Below are 14,268 nucleotides of genomic sequence, written 5' to 3'. Positions count from 1 at the left end.
TGCCTTCTTATCGCTTGTTAAATAAAGACTTTAATTCTATTATATGTATCTTTTAATTTATTATCGTTTTCTCTCTTACTACGACATGCTATTGTTGCTTTCCCAACAACTCTTATTATGAAAAAAATTTCTTATTATTCAAAGGAAATATTTCTTCGTTGCCCCCAGTCCTCTAAACAAATTAAAACTCCTAAAAGGTTTTAATATCTAGGGAATCAAAAGCTTTTGGGGATGAAAAGTGTCAATTTTAAAAATTTTGGACATGCGCGATGGGCACACGATGTGCGCCGCACACACATGCAATAGATCATCATTAAAGTCAATTTTTGGCCTCATTCTATACTTTTCCAACATCTATTTGGTCCCCCTCTTTTTTCTCTATTGGGTCCCACATGCATGACGTACACATTATACACCTACTCTCGAACTTTGATTTTTTATCTCATTCGACTCTTCTGCTTCCAGGTGACCTCTATACTTAATCCAATAACATATTTAGGCTTAATTTCGCGTTTTTAGGTTTTTTGAGGCTTTTATCGATTGATGGATTTTGGTTAAATTTCGTGAAATTGATGAGTAATTTAGCTAACCATACTACCGATTTTAATTCCTAGATACTCAATTTCGAGTTTATTTCATCCATTGATCCTCATTTTGATTTTTTAGAATTCAATTTTTTTCAAAACTTTTAACTAATTCCTTAAATTCGTAATGTTTTAGAAGAAATGAAATACCTATTTGCATTCTAGAAGCCTAGTCGAACATCCTTATTTGGTTATTGTGTTGAAAATTGGACGAAACAACGATTTTCCAAAATTGTTGTTTTTCTTGTTCTTCGAGCACACTACATAGAGGCATGTGTGCCGCATTCACTCACACGTAGCATGCGCCGTTGCACATTTGGTCAATTTCAACACCCTTTTGCAACATCTTAAGTAGACTAGCTCATACTAGATAACATGTATGGGTATTTTGGGAGAAACTTACTTGAGTTTGGCTGATTGCATGCACCACACCCTTTCTTATCTTAGAAAACTATTTTTCTTAAAAATATTTTTCTTTTTTAAAACTTTACCAAAACCTCAGTTTGAGTTCAGACACACCCGAGCATATGTCTAAATCCCTCAAACCCAGGCTTTAATACCAATTTGTAACGTCCCAAAAATATGATCCAAAAATTTCATTTTAAAATAAAATAGTATTAAAAAAATGTTATACATACAACCCAAATGAAAATAAGTGTATCAAACATCATATCTATCAGAGTAATATCTCAAAAAGCGGAAACCATATAGTATGTGCTCTACAATCATCCCGAGCTCTTTCATTTGAAAACTGAAGTACCTGAAACATAAATTGAAAATCGTAGGCACAAAGCTTAGTGATCTCCCCAAGATACCACATACCTTACAAACATAAATCACATGCTGGGCTCCCACCCTGCATTGGGCCTCGCCTGGTATTGAGTCCCACTTAACCTTGGGCCCTGCCTAACATCGTGCCCCGCTCGGCTTTGGCCCCCGCTCGGATTACAAATCTGTCCATCACTAGGCCCCACTTGACTTTGGGCCTTACCTAATACACACATAATCATATAAACATATAACCTTACTAGGACATGCAGTAATCACTACGACTATAACATACCATACAATCATCGATCCCCGCCCGACATCGAGCCTCACCTGATAAGCATAAATGTAGATACTAATGACCAACATACAATCTACTCATCAGGCCCCGCCTAGCATCGAGCCTCGCCCGGTAAGCATACCATACACAAAACATGCAAAAGGCAGGCATCCATTTAGCATCCCAACATATAAACTATGGGTTGACATTAGTGCCTTTGACCTACTAAGCATAGTGAGGAAACTCACCTTGCACTGCTGAATCAAATAGATAATCCCTGACTGTTGGTTGACAGATCCCCGGGCTATCAAAACCAAATAACATTCAATTAATAATTAGATTCACATTCAAACCATCAGACCAGTATTAGGGTAAATGACCAATTTAACCCTTACCTAGTTTGGACCAGGACTTAAGCCCAAACCTAATAATCCAAAAAGGCCCAAATAAAGCCCAAAATATCCCATGGTCAACCCTAATCAAACTTCTCGTCAAAGTCAAAGTCAACAGTCCATGCTGACCAAACACGCCGTGTTGCCCATTGGCCATGCCATGTTTCACCATCATCTAAATAGTCGGGAAAACCCCAGCCAACACGCCGTGTTTGCCCGAGTTTCAACAACTTAATACATTAAGTTGTTTTCTCCAATTCTAAGAGCTCCAAATCTCAGATCTAGCCCATAACGTGGTCCAGAAGGATAAAGTTTCCAACTTTATCCATTGGGACTACCCAAAAAGGTTCAAAGATCAATCCATAAAGCTTAATAATGCAAGATCTTAACCAACAATCACTTAATCCTCAAATTCTGAGGTTTATCCTTTCTAGAAGTGATTCAAAAACCAAAACCATCCCAAAGGTTGGTGCTTTATAGACATTCATGTCCAATGCATGTATTGAACCCGTATTAGTTCAAAATGGGGATTTATTACCTAATCTCTAAGCATGACATCAAAACTTGATTATAATCACTACTAGAAAAAGGCCTTTTACGACGCTCATTGCGCGTCGTAAAACGCTCAGACGACGCGCAAATGTGTGTCAAGGAAGGCCCTGTCATAAAGAGAGACGACGCGCTTTTGCGCGTCGTCTATAGACGACGCGCATTTACGACGCGCATTTATGACGCGCATTTACGACGCGCGGTTACGACACGCAATGCGTATCAAGGAAGGCCCTGTCATAAAGGAAGACGATACGCATTCGCATGTCGTAACCTTACGACGCGCATGTTAATGACACGCAATGCGTATCAAGAAAGCCTCTGTCAAGAAAGGCCATGTCATAAATGAAGATGACACGCATGTTTGCGTATCATAATTTTAAATGTTAAAAAAAAATATTTTTTATAGATTTACTAATTTTCAAATTAAATTTGCATTTAATGCCTCACAATATAAAATAAAATATCATATACAAAAAATATAATCCATTTCATAAAATTTAATGTCTTACAATTCTATTTGTTACAATATATAAATTTACATGATGTGTAGTGGAACAAACAATGAGATACGCATACAATGGAGATGGATAACAAGACATCAAAAAGGAAAAAGAAGGGCAAAAAGGTAAAATACGAGGCCACGCATGAGAAGCTCAGCTACTTTAGCAGCAACTGTGTTACGTGCAGCATCCTTGCTAGCCTGAGAATGAGATGCATATCAAAATATCAAAGTTGTTAAGTAACTAGTTCCTTTTGTTTACTTTCCCAAATATTTTTTAAACATCATTTATCCGTACAGCACTCAAAGTAAGAAGACATACCTCACCCCTTATCAGCAATGGGTTTCTTCCCTCATCAATTAGGACATAATCAAGTTCATCAACTATTGCAAAATGCAATGGTTTTGGCCTGATAAACATTGTGCTATTATTAATCCAAGAGACACTTCAAATGAAATCTGCCTTAGTAATTAGTATTAGTATGAAAAATGTGGTAATACCATCTCATAACAAGTTGCAATTACAGACGATAAAATCCCAACAAGCATCTACAGTGAAAACATATTAATCCAAGGGCAAATATGTAATTTTATATTCATGTCTAAAAAAAAGCATACCATGGAATAAGCAGCATACGAGAAGTCTGAAACTCCATAATGCAAACCATCAACAATAAAAGCAAAAGCATTCAAAGGCTAACTAGCACTCACAAACTTTTTTCACAAAATCAAAACGCATTAGAAATATATATATATATATATATATATATATATATATATATATATATATATATATATATATATATATATATATGTATATATATATATATATATATATATACATATATATATATATATATATATATATATATATATATATATATATATATATGTATATTGAAATGAACACATGCCATTATGGTGAAAAGAATCTACTCTCTAAGGTGCGATAATCTTTCTAGGATTGAAATGAACACATGCCATTATGCAATGACTTTTTACTAACAAGAATTATGCAAGTAGTCATGTTTCAAATTGTTGCAATTAATTCACGAATTTTGGCATTTGCATAGATTTGTAACAAGTCCATTTCGTTGCATAAATTGGTAAAAAAACAAATGTCAACATAAATTATAAGAAAGCCATTGGTAAAATAAAGTTGTAGTTGCAGAATATGCATTTAAATCTAAATAAAATAAGTATAGAAACAAAAATCATGCAGATTAAGTAAACTTTAAACTTGATATAAAAAACAAGATGTAAGATCAGTGAAAATCATGACAAGAATTGCCTCTTTTCCAAATAAAAATCGTCTTTATTCTTTGGAGTCAAATTTGTTGATGGATTTATCAATTTCTCCCCAGTATGGTTAAAAGATTTAGTCAAGCTAGAGTTGTAATATACAGTTTAGTAAGAGCATGCAATTACAAAGCTGTCAATGCAATATAAAATAACAAAAACAAAATGGCATCAGATATGGTTCATGAATGTAAGAAAAGATAAGTACTTTCACCTAGAAAACTGTCGACCATATAGTCAGCTGTCCCGAAATGCGGCTAAGCAGCCATACAGTCAGCTGCCTAAGAATGATAGAATCAGAAGGCGGCTATGGTAAGAGAACTGGAATATTACCCACTTAAATGAAGCATCATTAATTGCATTACAGAACATATATTCTTAAAACTACATCATCAAGAAGAAAGAGAGTGTACACCAAACTGAAGTTTATCAAGAACAGTGACCATGCTTTGAAACAGAACAAACTTAGATCACATAGTCTATTCATTCAAAAGGGTTTAATTTTACCCATTAATTAATCTCATTAAGTTAAAACAAAAAACCCCTTTGTATAAATTGCTACAAACACTACTGGAAAATAGCTAATGTAGTACACCACATCTAATGCGGTTGTAATAAAAATTCGTATTATAACTGGGTAATGTTAATCTAAGACGGGCATATAATACGGTTAATGCCGTAAGAATGGGAATAGAATACAGGGATTTATGAATGTTATTAGCTTGAAATCTAATACAGCTAAAACCTAGATCTAGTACGGCTCAATTTGAAATCAAGTACAGAGCTATCCATTTTCTAATACAACTCATTTATAGATTGCATAACCATTGCGACCGTCAACCTAGCAATACTGATTTGGGCATCTGCATAGAGGTAATTCTTAAAGTATTTGTAGGACACTAGTAATTGAAGGGACAAAAGCAAATTAATAATATAATAATTTAAAGTTCTTGAAAGAAAAAAATAATTAGAATGTTGTAAACCTGGTTGGTCGTATTCCAGGTCAAACTTGAGGAATTCTTCCATGCTCTTCAACTCCTAACTGGGCTTGTTAAAAGCAACAACCTACATGGATTACAACACACACAAGAAAACGATGAGAGACAATAATATGAAAAAAGAATTATTTTGAAGTAACATGTTGATAAAAAAATTACAATTCTTATTCATTCTTTTGACCTAAAAGTCAAAATTGAATGGAATGTTCCCATTTTGCCTGCGTTCCCTTCTTCATACTTGTTTTGGTTGCATTTTGCAGAGATTGATCATTTAGTCACATGAGGGGACAACAGGTTTTTGACATCATTATATATGGTGATAGTTGTTTCAAGAGATTGATATTGTCAAAATGAGTGGATATATTAATAGTGCTCTTGTGTTGAATACATCAATCCCTGTTAGTGGAAGGGGTTTGACAATAACTTTGCAGCTTGTAAAAGGTAGTCATACCATAATCAGTATACCATAATCAGTGCCATAGAGATCTTTGAAATTGTCAGAGATGAGGCCAAAACATTATTAATGAAGGTACTTTTAAAACATTTCTTGGAATTTGAAGCTTTGAAAAGGATTCTTATGAAGTTAAAATTATTTCTTTATGTTGTAGTAAAAGCTTTGCAGAAATTGAACCATTCATTTCAGTTGGAATGGTGATCTATGTGTTCCGCAACAGCATCCATGGAGTGGAATTGGGTGATGAATAAGGCTGGAATGCAATCAGGAATGAATTGCAGGAATGGGGGATGTGACATCAAGTACGGTTGTTTGTGGTGTATTAGATGCTATAATATGGTGTATTAGATTCTTTTATGGGATGGTTGTAAATAGATAGGATACATATAGAGTACGGTTAAATAGCCGTACTCTATTAGGCATGGAATCTAATACACCCCTCTACTAATACGCCCTCTATGTATGTACTATATTCATACTTTCAACCGTATTATATTATACTTTTTCTAGTAGTGAAATTATACCTTTTATAATGCCATCAATATTTTTTTGTGTCATTCGTTCATGAACCTGTAACATAAACAATAAGTTTAGATTTTTTTCCAAATATATTTGACAGATAACAAACCTTCTTAATGATGCAAATAATTCTTATGAAAGTTTTCTAGCCTCTTCAATTGAAGTTTCATTAGCTCTAACTTCATGTTCGACCATGTAAATGATAACTTTAAGGATACTCCACAAAAAAATATGTGAAAAAAGAGATTTACTGTTAGATTCCTATGATCCATTCGTATGTGTTTCTCTCAATCTTGCAATATAAGTTTGAATCAAATGATTTAACAATGACCAAAACAAAACTGACATTTCAACAAACACTTTTAGGGCACAATTCATATCAATCATAACCAAAGAATTTAATAACTTACCGTATCTGTGGAGTCCCAGAACACCATGAACATCTTCAAGAAACCAAACCCAAACAAATATCCAACCTAAAAAAGTGTTAGTGGTGGTGGCTGGCAGATTCCTTGATGTACATTGGTGGCGAGGGTGTGAGGTTGTGGTCTTGATACGTTGGGAATGATGTTGTGGTGGTTTTTTCCCAGAGGGAGGAAGGGACGTCAGCTGTCCCGCACCACCGTGGATGCCAACTGGCCCGACATCAGTGATCTGAGCAGATCGGAAAAATGTAAAGAGGGAATGATCCTAGGACAGGTTTCATTAAGCAATTTGATGCATGTGAATGAGAAATGAAGAACTCACAGAATATAAGATAAAAAAAGCTATTAGTTGTAAGCAATCAATTTTTCAATATTAGGGCTCAAACCTACCTGAATAGTAACTTGGTATGACGGAGGGTCTTTCAAGAAGAAAGAAGCGAGCATCAGGTGGTTTAAAATTGAGGTCCATGGTGGAGGCGTGAATAAGAAGAAGAGACCTACAGGATAGTCGACAAAATACATAAGTAAAACGGAGTACATGGGAGGTGTCCACTGGAGATGGAGTAGCATCCGACGAGACCAAGAGGCTCCCACTGTTTTCATCGATTAGACCTCCACCCAAACCTTTCCTCCCTCCGTTTATTTCAGCGAAACCAGACAAGAAACCGACTCACTTACCCCACTTTCTACCGATGACGGAGTCTAAGAAGCCAAGGAAAGCTCACCAAGAACCGATAATTACCTCCTCCTCCTCACGAATAGATCGATCATCCTGATCTACTAGTCGCTACTTGCCCTGCTCCATCGGACAAGTTGAGTCCCCTCCCTACGTGTAATCTGATGGCGACAAGGAAGAACAACCAAGGAGACCGTCGGAGCGCCTTCCCCCTAGCTGTGGCAGACAAGGGAAGCATCGCTGCTTCTCCCTTCTCCTTTTTTTTCAAATTGATCCCGCACTAAAGGTGTTTCCCCTTTCTCGATTGATTGCATCATCTAGCCACCATGGTTGCTTGCGTTCCCATCTTCCTTGCTCGATAGATGAACCACGGCCACCGGACCAAAACTCCCGCTACCTTCGTTATTCTAATTCCCCTTTTTCGGTTTATCTGTGGGGAATAAGAAACAAACAAGAATCAAGATTTGCATTCTTAATATTGAGACTTGAGAGTATAATACTGAATTAGGGCTTTTTCTGACAAGTTCAACATCGAGTGGGAGATATGGTGGTTCCAGTGGGTAGAAGTAAATGATGTCAACGAACGGGGAAGAATCGGTGGCGGCGGTCGGAGTGCAAGGGAAAGACGCAAGCAACACTCGATGTAGGGAGGCAGAGGATGACCGGAGAAGATTTTTGTGGTCAAAGAACATACCCAAAGCTAAAGAGGGGAAACAAGGAAGGAAGGCGGGTTTTCTAATTTTTTTATTTCCTTTTTCCCGCTGCTAGTTGTTGAAGAGCGCGTTTGTAAAATTATAAAGCGACATTTCTAGACGATACGCCTTTAACATAAGCGCCCTCCGTGTTTTTTTGTGAGACACTAATTCTAGGGCACGCAAAAATGCGCGTCCAAAATTCTTTAAATTTCTAAAGATTTGACATTATTTTTACGGCACGCCCTTTTGCGTATCATTAATCAGTGCGTGTCGTAAAAAGCGTGTCATTAAAGGTCTGTTTTCTAGTAGTGAATCCATATCCATAACACTACTAACTCCTCTTGACCTGCAGATTCATAAAGTTGCCAACTTTATGAGATATTACCATTCCATCATTCATGAATAAGAAGCTGAAGGAACAAAACTCAAGATCTAACAACTTGGAATGATAAAAATCGAGTCTTGGACACTTACAAAGGTCCAAAAGAGTTTCAAACTAAAGAATGAAGGCTTGCTTGCTGGATCCTTCCCTTCCTACCTCCACTTTATTCCTTCTTTAGCTTCAAAACTGCCAAACTAGACCAAAAATAGAGGGAAAGATGATTAGGGTTTCTTTCAGGGATTGAGGGGCTGAGGATGAACAAACCCTAGCCATCTTTTTCCTTTAAATAAAGAAAAAAACCAGGAAGATTAGGGTTTCATTCCAACCATCAACACACCGTGTTCCAAGAGGCAACACGCCATGTTGAACTTAACGAAAGCTGCGCTTCTTCTTATCTAGACACGACGTGTTGGTTCGTCCAACACGCCGTGTGAGATCCTCAAAAGGGGATTTATTCCCAACAATTGTTCCTCAGGATTTCGAGTGTTACAGGATTTCTTTATACCATTTTAACGTTAATAGCGTTATTAACATGGTTGATATTTACTTTTTATAAAATCATAAGTCGTCCAATCGGAGTCAGATTTAGGCAAGGTTTATATCCTTGAGACCACTTTGTTGTGTACTTTCCAAGTACACTGACTATTATTAAAAGTGGTGTAACTTTTTGGTCACTTATTTTTGACACTATATAACGGATCATATTTTTCCTCAAATATGAAAAGCTCTATTATCATCATTTATCTATGCTAATCTCTAATGACAGTTGATGACAAAATTTTCCCAATTTTCACATACTAGTTTCAATTTCATCACGAGGCAACATTCCCAAGTTGATGAAGTCTTCAATAACTGGAACATTAGACCTAGCTCGATACCAAGTAACTGTTGGATTAATGTCTAAGTCCATAACTATATTTGGTAAGACTTGACCCGACCCGGCATGGTCCATTTGGGTTGCATACCATCATGCACTTGAATGAGAGAAATAAGACACTTATGGTTATTAATATATTATAAGTTCTAGTATATTAATAATAAGAATAATAAGATTATTTAATTAGTATTGATCAAGAATTAATCTAGGATTAATTAAGTGATCAAAAGAAGACTAATTAAATATATGGGTTGATTGTGTAAATCATCCATACTTGTATAGTGGGCTAATGCTCCATGGATAATCAAGTTGGGCTAAAACCCATAGGATGGTCCATGGATGCTCCATGGTGTATTTGTACCCATGGATCCAAGGAAATGGAAAGCCATGACAATTAAGAGTTTACCCTAATTGTGTAACTATATAAGCATCTTATTATTGAGGAAAAATCGGCCACTAGAGATAGTGAAGAAAGGGCTAGCCGATTTTGAAGAGTGTAGAATTCTCTCAAGTCATTCTAAGTGTTTTGATGATTGTGATTCCATTTGAGGTGTCACACTTGGGGCACTAAGCACTCAAGCTTCATGAAGACTTTCTACATCAAGAGGTATGTATTCTATCTTGTTACATTCATTGTTTTGTATGCTAGATTAGGATAATACCTTGGAAGTTCTTATTTGCATGTATAATAGAGAAAACATAGATCCAAGGTATTTAGGGTTGCATGTACACTTAGGAGTGTTAGAATGCTCAAAACCCAACAGTGGTATCAGAGCCACGGGTTGTTTTCTGTTATATTGATGCAAATATTTTATTTTCAAAGTGGAAAAAAAAACATGAAGTTTGTCAAATGTTAAGATAATTACTTGTTCTTGTGAAAAACTAATTATTTGTAAAATTTGAATAATTTGCTTTATGAGTTGAATTAGGTCAAATTTAATAAAAGATAAAATAATATGATTATTTTATTAGTTTTAAAAGTTTGATCTAAAGAGTTTTATTTTTTGAAACCTCCATAAGTTATGGATATGAAAAGGTATTAAAAAAAAAATTGATTCAAAGTTTTTTTTTGGAGTTACAAAATTTGGTGTTAATGTTTTAAAGGATTCCATAACTTAAGAATAAGTTATGGATCACCAAAAGTTTTTTGTGTTACCTTGTTTTATGAGTAAATTTAGATTAATGAATAAAATTATGTGATAGTTGGTTTTAATCCAAATTAATCTAAGAATTGATTCTAAAATGTGTTTTTGTAACTTGTCCTCAAGTTATATGAAAAGTCACATTTAAGAATCATAAAACTCATAAAAAGTTGGCAAAGGTTACAAAAATGAAGAGTCTAGTTCTAATTAAAAGGTGTTATGACTCCATAATTTGTCCTCAAGTTATGGAGGACCAAGAGTCTCTTCATTAAATAATAAATTAAAAAAAAAGTGTAACCTTAATTAATTCCATAAGTTATAAAATAAAGAAAAAGTTAATTCTTTTATTAGTTTAAAGTCTTCCATAACTTGTCCTCAAGTTATGGAACTTGAAGAGTTTTTGGATTAAAACTACTTTAAACACATAAGTTATGGAATTAATTAGTTTTGAATAGTTTCAAAACTTGCCCTCAAGTTTTGGAATTTGTAAAGTTTTCTCTTATGAATACTTTAATTCCAAGTTAGCCCTTAGAATTTTAAAAGTTAAAATTCAACCCTTATACTTTATAATATTATAAGTTAATAATATATATATGTATAAGAGTAAAGTCAGTCTTACCGCTAGTACGCCTCATTCACGAAGCCGGTCTATAAGGTGGGTATAAGGTTGTTGCCTATAAAATGGCAACTTAATGGGTGTCCACTCTCACCCACCGCTTGCTTGACTGGTGGAGGGTCGTTAGCCGAACGGGTTTGACAGGACTAGAATTCTCCCTTCATTAAAAGTATTAATGAAAAATACTAAGTAACTAAACTCTTAATAATACCCAATCTTAGTTACTTAGGAAAAATGTGAATAAGGTGCTAACCCATGAAATTACACTTTACACTTTGTCTAAGTCGTTAGTGGAGCGTGTGTGGTTAACCGGCACACTAACTTGGACTTAACAAGGTAGGTAAAGGGTGACTTAATATTTATCATAGTATCGATGGAGCGTGTGTGGTTAACCGGCACATCGATTGAGGGGTAATTTATTAAGGGTACCAAGTGATTTGCATGGTTACTTCACACCTTGTTTTGTGATCCTCGGCATCCCAGTCACAAAACCTGAAGGGCACACTCGAGATTGAAACATGCCTTTGAAAAGTTCAATGAATCTCAAAGATCTAGGAGTTTCAAAACCAATTAAAACCTAATAATACATTTCGTTTATCTTGGTGGAAATTGGTGAATCGTCATTCACCTACCTTCAAATATTTTATAGCTTGGATTACGGCATACCTCTTCTAAGTTATAAAATAGTTTGTTGGGTCCTAGCCTTAATATTTCATATTGGGTGTCATATTAAGGACTTTAAATCAACTATCTTGAATATCTCCCAAAAGATGTCTGGTTTAGACATTTATGATCTTCCCAAATCTAGTGAAACAAGGTTTCCTAATGAAGATGATGTCCCATGGATATCATACTTCTTTCTCCTCCTCCAATTATTCTCCCTAACCCACAAGTTCTTGAAAAGTTTAAGGTCACTCAAGCCCTATTGGCAAGGCAAGGTCTAGGTGTGATCACATCTTGGAGATGTAGTCACATATTGACAAGCCGGGAGAGTTGGGTGTCAAAGTCTTGAGAAAGTTGGTGGTTCAATCACTTTCTAAGTCACATAGTGAGTTCCTTTGGGACACCTATGAAACAAACTATGACAAGACCCTTAATGATCTTATCTATTTGCTAAGATCAACTTCCTAAAACTTTATGGACATTGATAATGATGACATTGGTTATCCAGTAAAGCATTCTCTTCCCAGTGGATAGGGATCGGCCATAGTCAACTCGGTTGACCAAATGGTAAAGAGAAAAGCTAAGTCTGTGATAGTCCCGTGTACCATTATCAAAGGGTCCATATGTTTATATTGCCAAAGGAAGGGGCATTGGTTGCGAAGCTGCCAAATTTACCTAAGGATGTTAAAGTCAATAAGTTTGACTCTACTTCAGGTAAAGTCCACTATCTAACTCTGTTAAGTTTCTATTCTGAGATTCTTGATACATGATGTGACTGGGTCACATGGTGATGTTTAAGAATCAAAGAAAAGTGAAGAAACTTAAAGAAAGAATATGCTGAATCTGATCGCGTAGATGGATTTCTATCGCGTAGCTTGAAAAATCGGATTCGTGAGCTACTTCTCAGGAGTTATGAGATATTGCTTAGGAATAGATAACAACAAGTTTTCATATGGATTGTAAGGATAAGTTTTTCCGCAAAGTTTTAAAATAAAAAGAAAATTTTTGATTTTATTTATTTTAAAATATCCTTACAATGGCATTTGGAAAGAAAATTGTTGCTTATAAGATTCCATTAACAGCAAGAGTGGAAACATGAAATTGATTCTTTCATTTGTGGTAATGTCTAAATTTACCAAATAAGGAAAGATTCTCATCACCCAAGTTTCAATTGGACCGGAACTTGGAATCATGCAAGTTGTATAGCATGATGAATGAGAACTTTCAAGTTTTGGAAAAATTAAGACTAATTACTTGTTCACATGGATGTGTGAGTCAAGTAAAGGACTAAGGGATCGAGTACACATTCTTGTGCACTGATTAAGTCCACCACAAAAGATCGATAAGAAGAATCAAATTAGGCAGAAGGATAAAAGTTTCTCAAATCTGAAAAGATGGGAGAGTACTTTAGTATCAGTTTTGTGATCATCTTAATGATTAAGAAACCATATCAAAATTAGTTCTCTAAGGAAATCTTAGTGCATTCTTATGACTAAGAAGAGGAACTTGAATTGTTGAAGTGGTTAAATCAAGAAGATGAGTCATACTTCATTCCAATACAAGTATTAGAGTCATACTCCAAGATTGTAACTTGAGTGACATGTCTCAAAAGAAGGTTAAAACACTTGTCAAATGTAAGAGTAAAAGTTTTCTACTCTTGTACATTTGAAATTGGTAAGTTGTGATGTTTTGGATAAAACAAAGACCAACTTAGGCCAATTGTGTGAAGTGTTTTTCTTGATTAGAATCCGCACTATCTCTTGGATGTTTGACAAGGGAGTCTTATATGTCAAGAGGACAGTGGGAGTCTTAAGAACTAATCAAGAGTAAAACCTGAAGTTCTTCACTAGCACACGACTTGAGGTTTATAACCTATCGTGTTGACATATCTGTGCCCATTCCAGTTAAAGTTGGCTTTGCATATGAGTTCTTAGAGTTCTCAATTTGTTGCACAACAACTTGGAAGCAATGGCAGGCCCTTGAGCTGCCAGATGGCAAGAAGTTAAGATTGAGTTCAATCCATATGAGTTTGGATTTGTCATTATCCTTGTCTTGTGACTATGATTTTGACAATTCACATGGATAAGAACACATACACCATTAAATCTAAGTGTCATAAGGTTTCTCTCCGATTCATGAAAATGATGGTGAGGAAACACTTTCACTAAGTAGATTTTAGCTAGATAGCAATTGTGATATTTGCATTCTCAAAGTCGTTAGTGGAGCGCGTGTGGTTAACCGGCACACTAATATGGACTTGTGAGAAGTGGCAAAAAAGGTCTAGCCATTATGATTACGGCATACCTCTTCATAATTGTTTAGACCCACAAGTGTGCTATCTAAGGGAAGGTGTATGATTTTGATAAAGTCTTATCAAAACAATCTAGTATCAGAAATCTGAACTTTGGTAAGAAAGTCAATGAAGTATTGATTTCTAGAAGTCCAGC

General features: G+C 35.4%; 1 protein-coding gene and 1 long non-coding RNA gene across 5 annotated transcripts; both read right to left on the bottom strand.

The window, feature by feature from the left end:
* Positions 1–3,044: 3,044 nt before the first annotated feature.
* Positions 3,045–3,822, bottom strand: LOC111896796 (uncharacterized). The gene is made up of 4 exons (XR_008226617.1): positions 3,694–3,822; positions 3,577–3,624; positions 3,398–3,485; positions 3,045–3,276 (listed from the first exon to the last, which is right to left on the bottom strand). It is a non-coding gene; the product is annotated as an uncharacterized LOC111896796 (long non-coding RNA).
* A 184-nt stretch (positions 3,823–4,006) lies between these two features.
* LOC111896797 (uncharacterized) lies at positions 4,007–8,126 on the bottom strand. 4 transcript variants are annotated; one of them, XR_008226614.1, is made up of 6 exons: positions 7,449–8,126; positions 7,161–7,267; positions 6,756–7,035; positions 6,351–6,396; positions 5,358–5,439; positions 4,007–4,655 (listed from the first exon to the last, which is right to left on the bottom strand). XR_008226614.1 is itself a non-coding variant. In XM_023892783.3 (3 exons), the coding sequence occupies exons 1-3, from the start codon at positions 7,371–7,373 to the stop codon at positions 6,389–6,391; spliced, it is 501 nt and encodes a 166-aa protein (XP_023748551.1). In that variant the 5' UTR covers positions 7,374–8,126; the 3' UTR covers positions 5,604–6,388. The 4 variants fall into 4 exon arrangements, 1 of the variants encoding a protein (XP_023748551.1); XR_008226616.1 differs by having other exon boundaries at positions 6,756–6,999; XR_008226613.1 differs by having other exon boundaries at positions 6,756–6,999; positions 7,161–8,126.
* Positions 8,127–14,268: the final 6,142 nt, after the last annotated feature.

The sequence above is a fragment of the Lactuca sativa genome, chromosome 9 (genome assembly GCF_002870075.4).
Source record: "Lactuca sativa cultivar Salinas chromosome 9, Lsat_Salinas_v11, whole genome shotgun sequence".
In the NCBI taxonomy this organism is placed as follows: domain Eukaryota; kingdom Viridiplantae; phylum Streptophyta; class Magnoliopsida; order Asterales; family Asteraceae; genus Lactuca; species Lactuca sativa.
The sequence above is the reverse complement of the archived record's forward strand: the minus strand, read 5'-3'. Positions and strand labels throughout refer to the sequence as shown.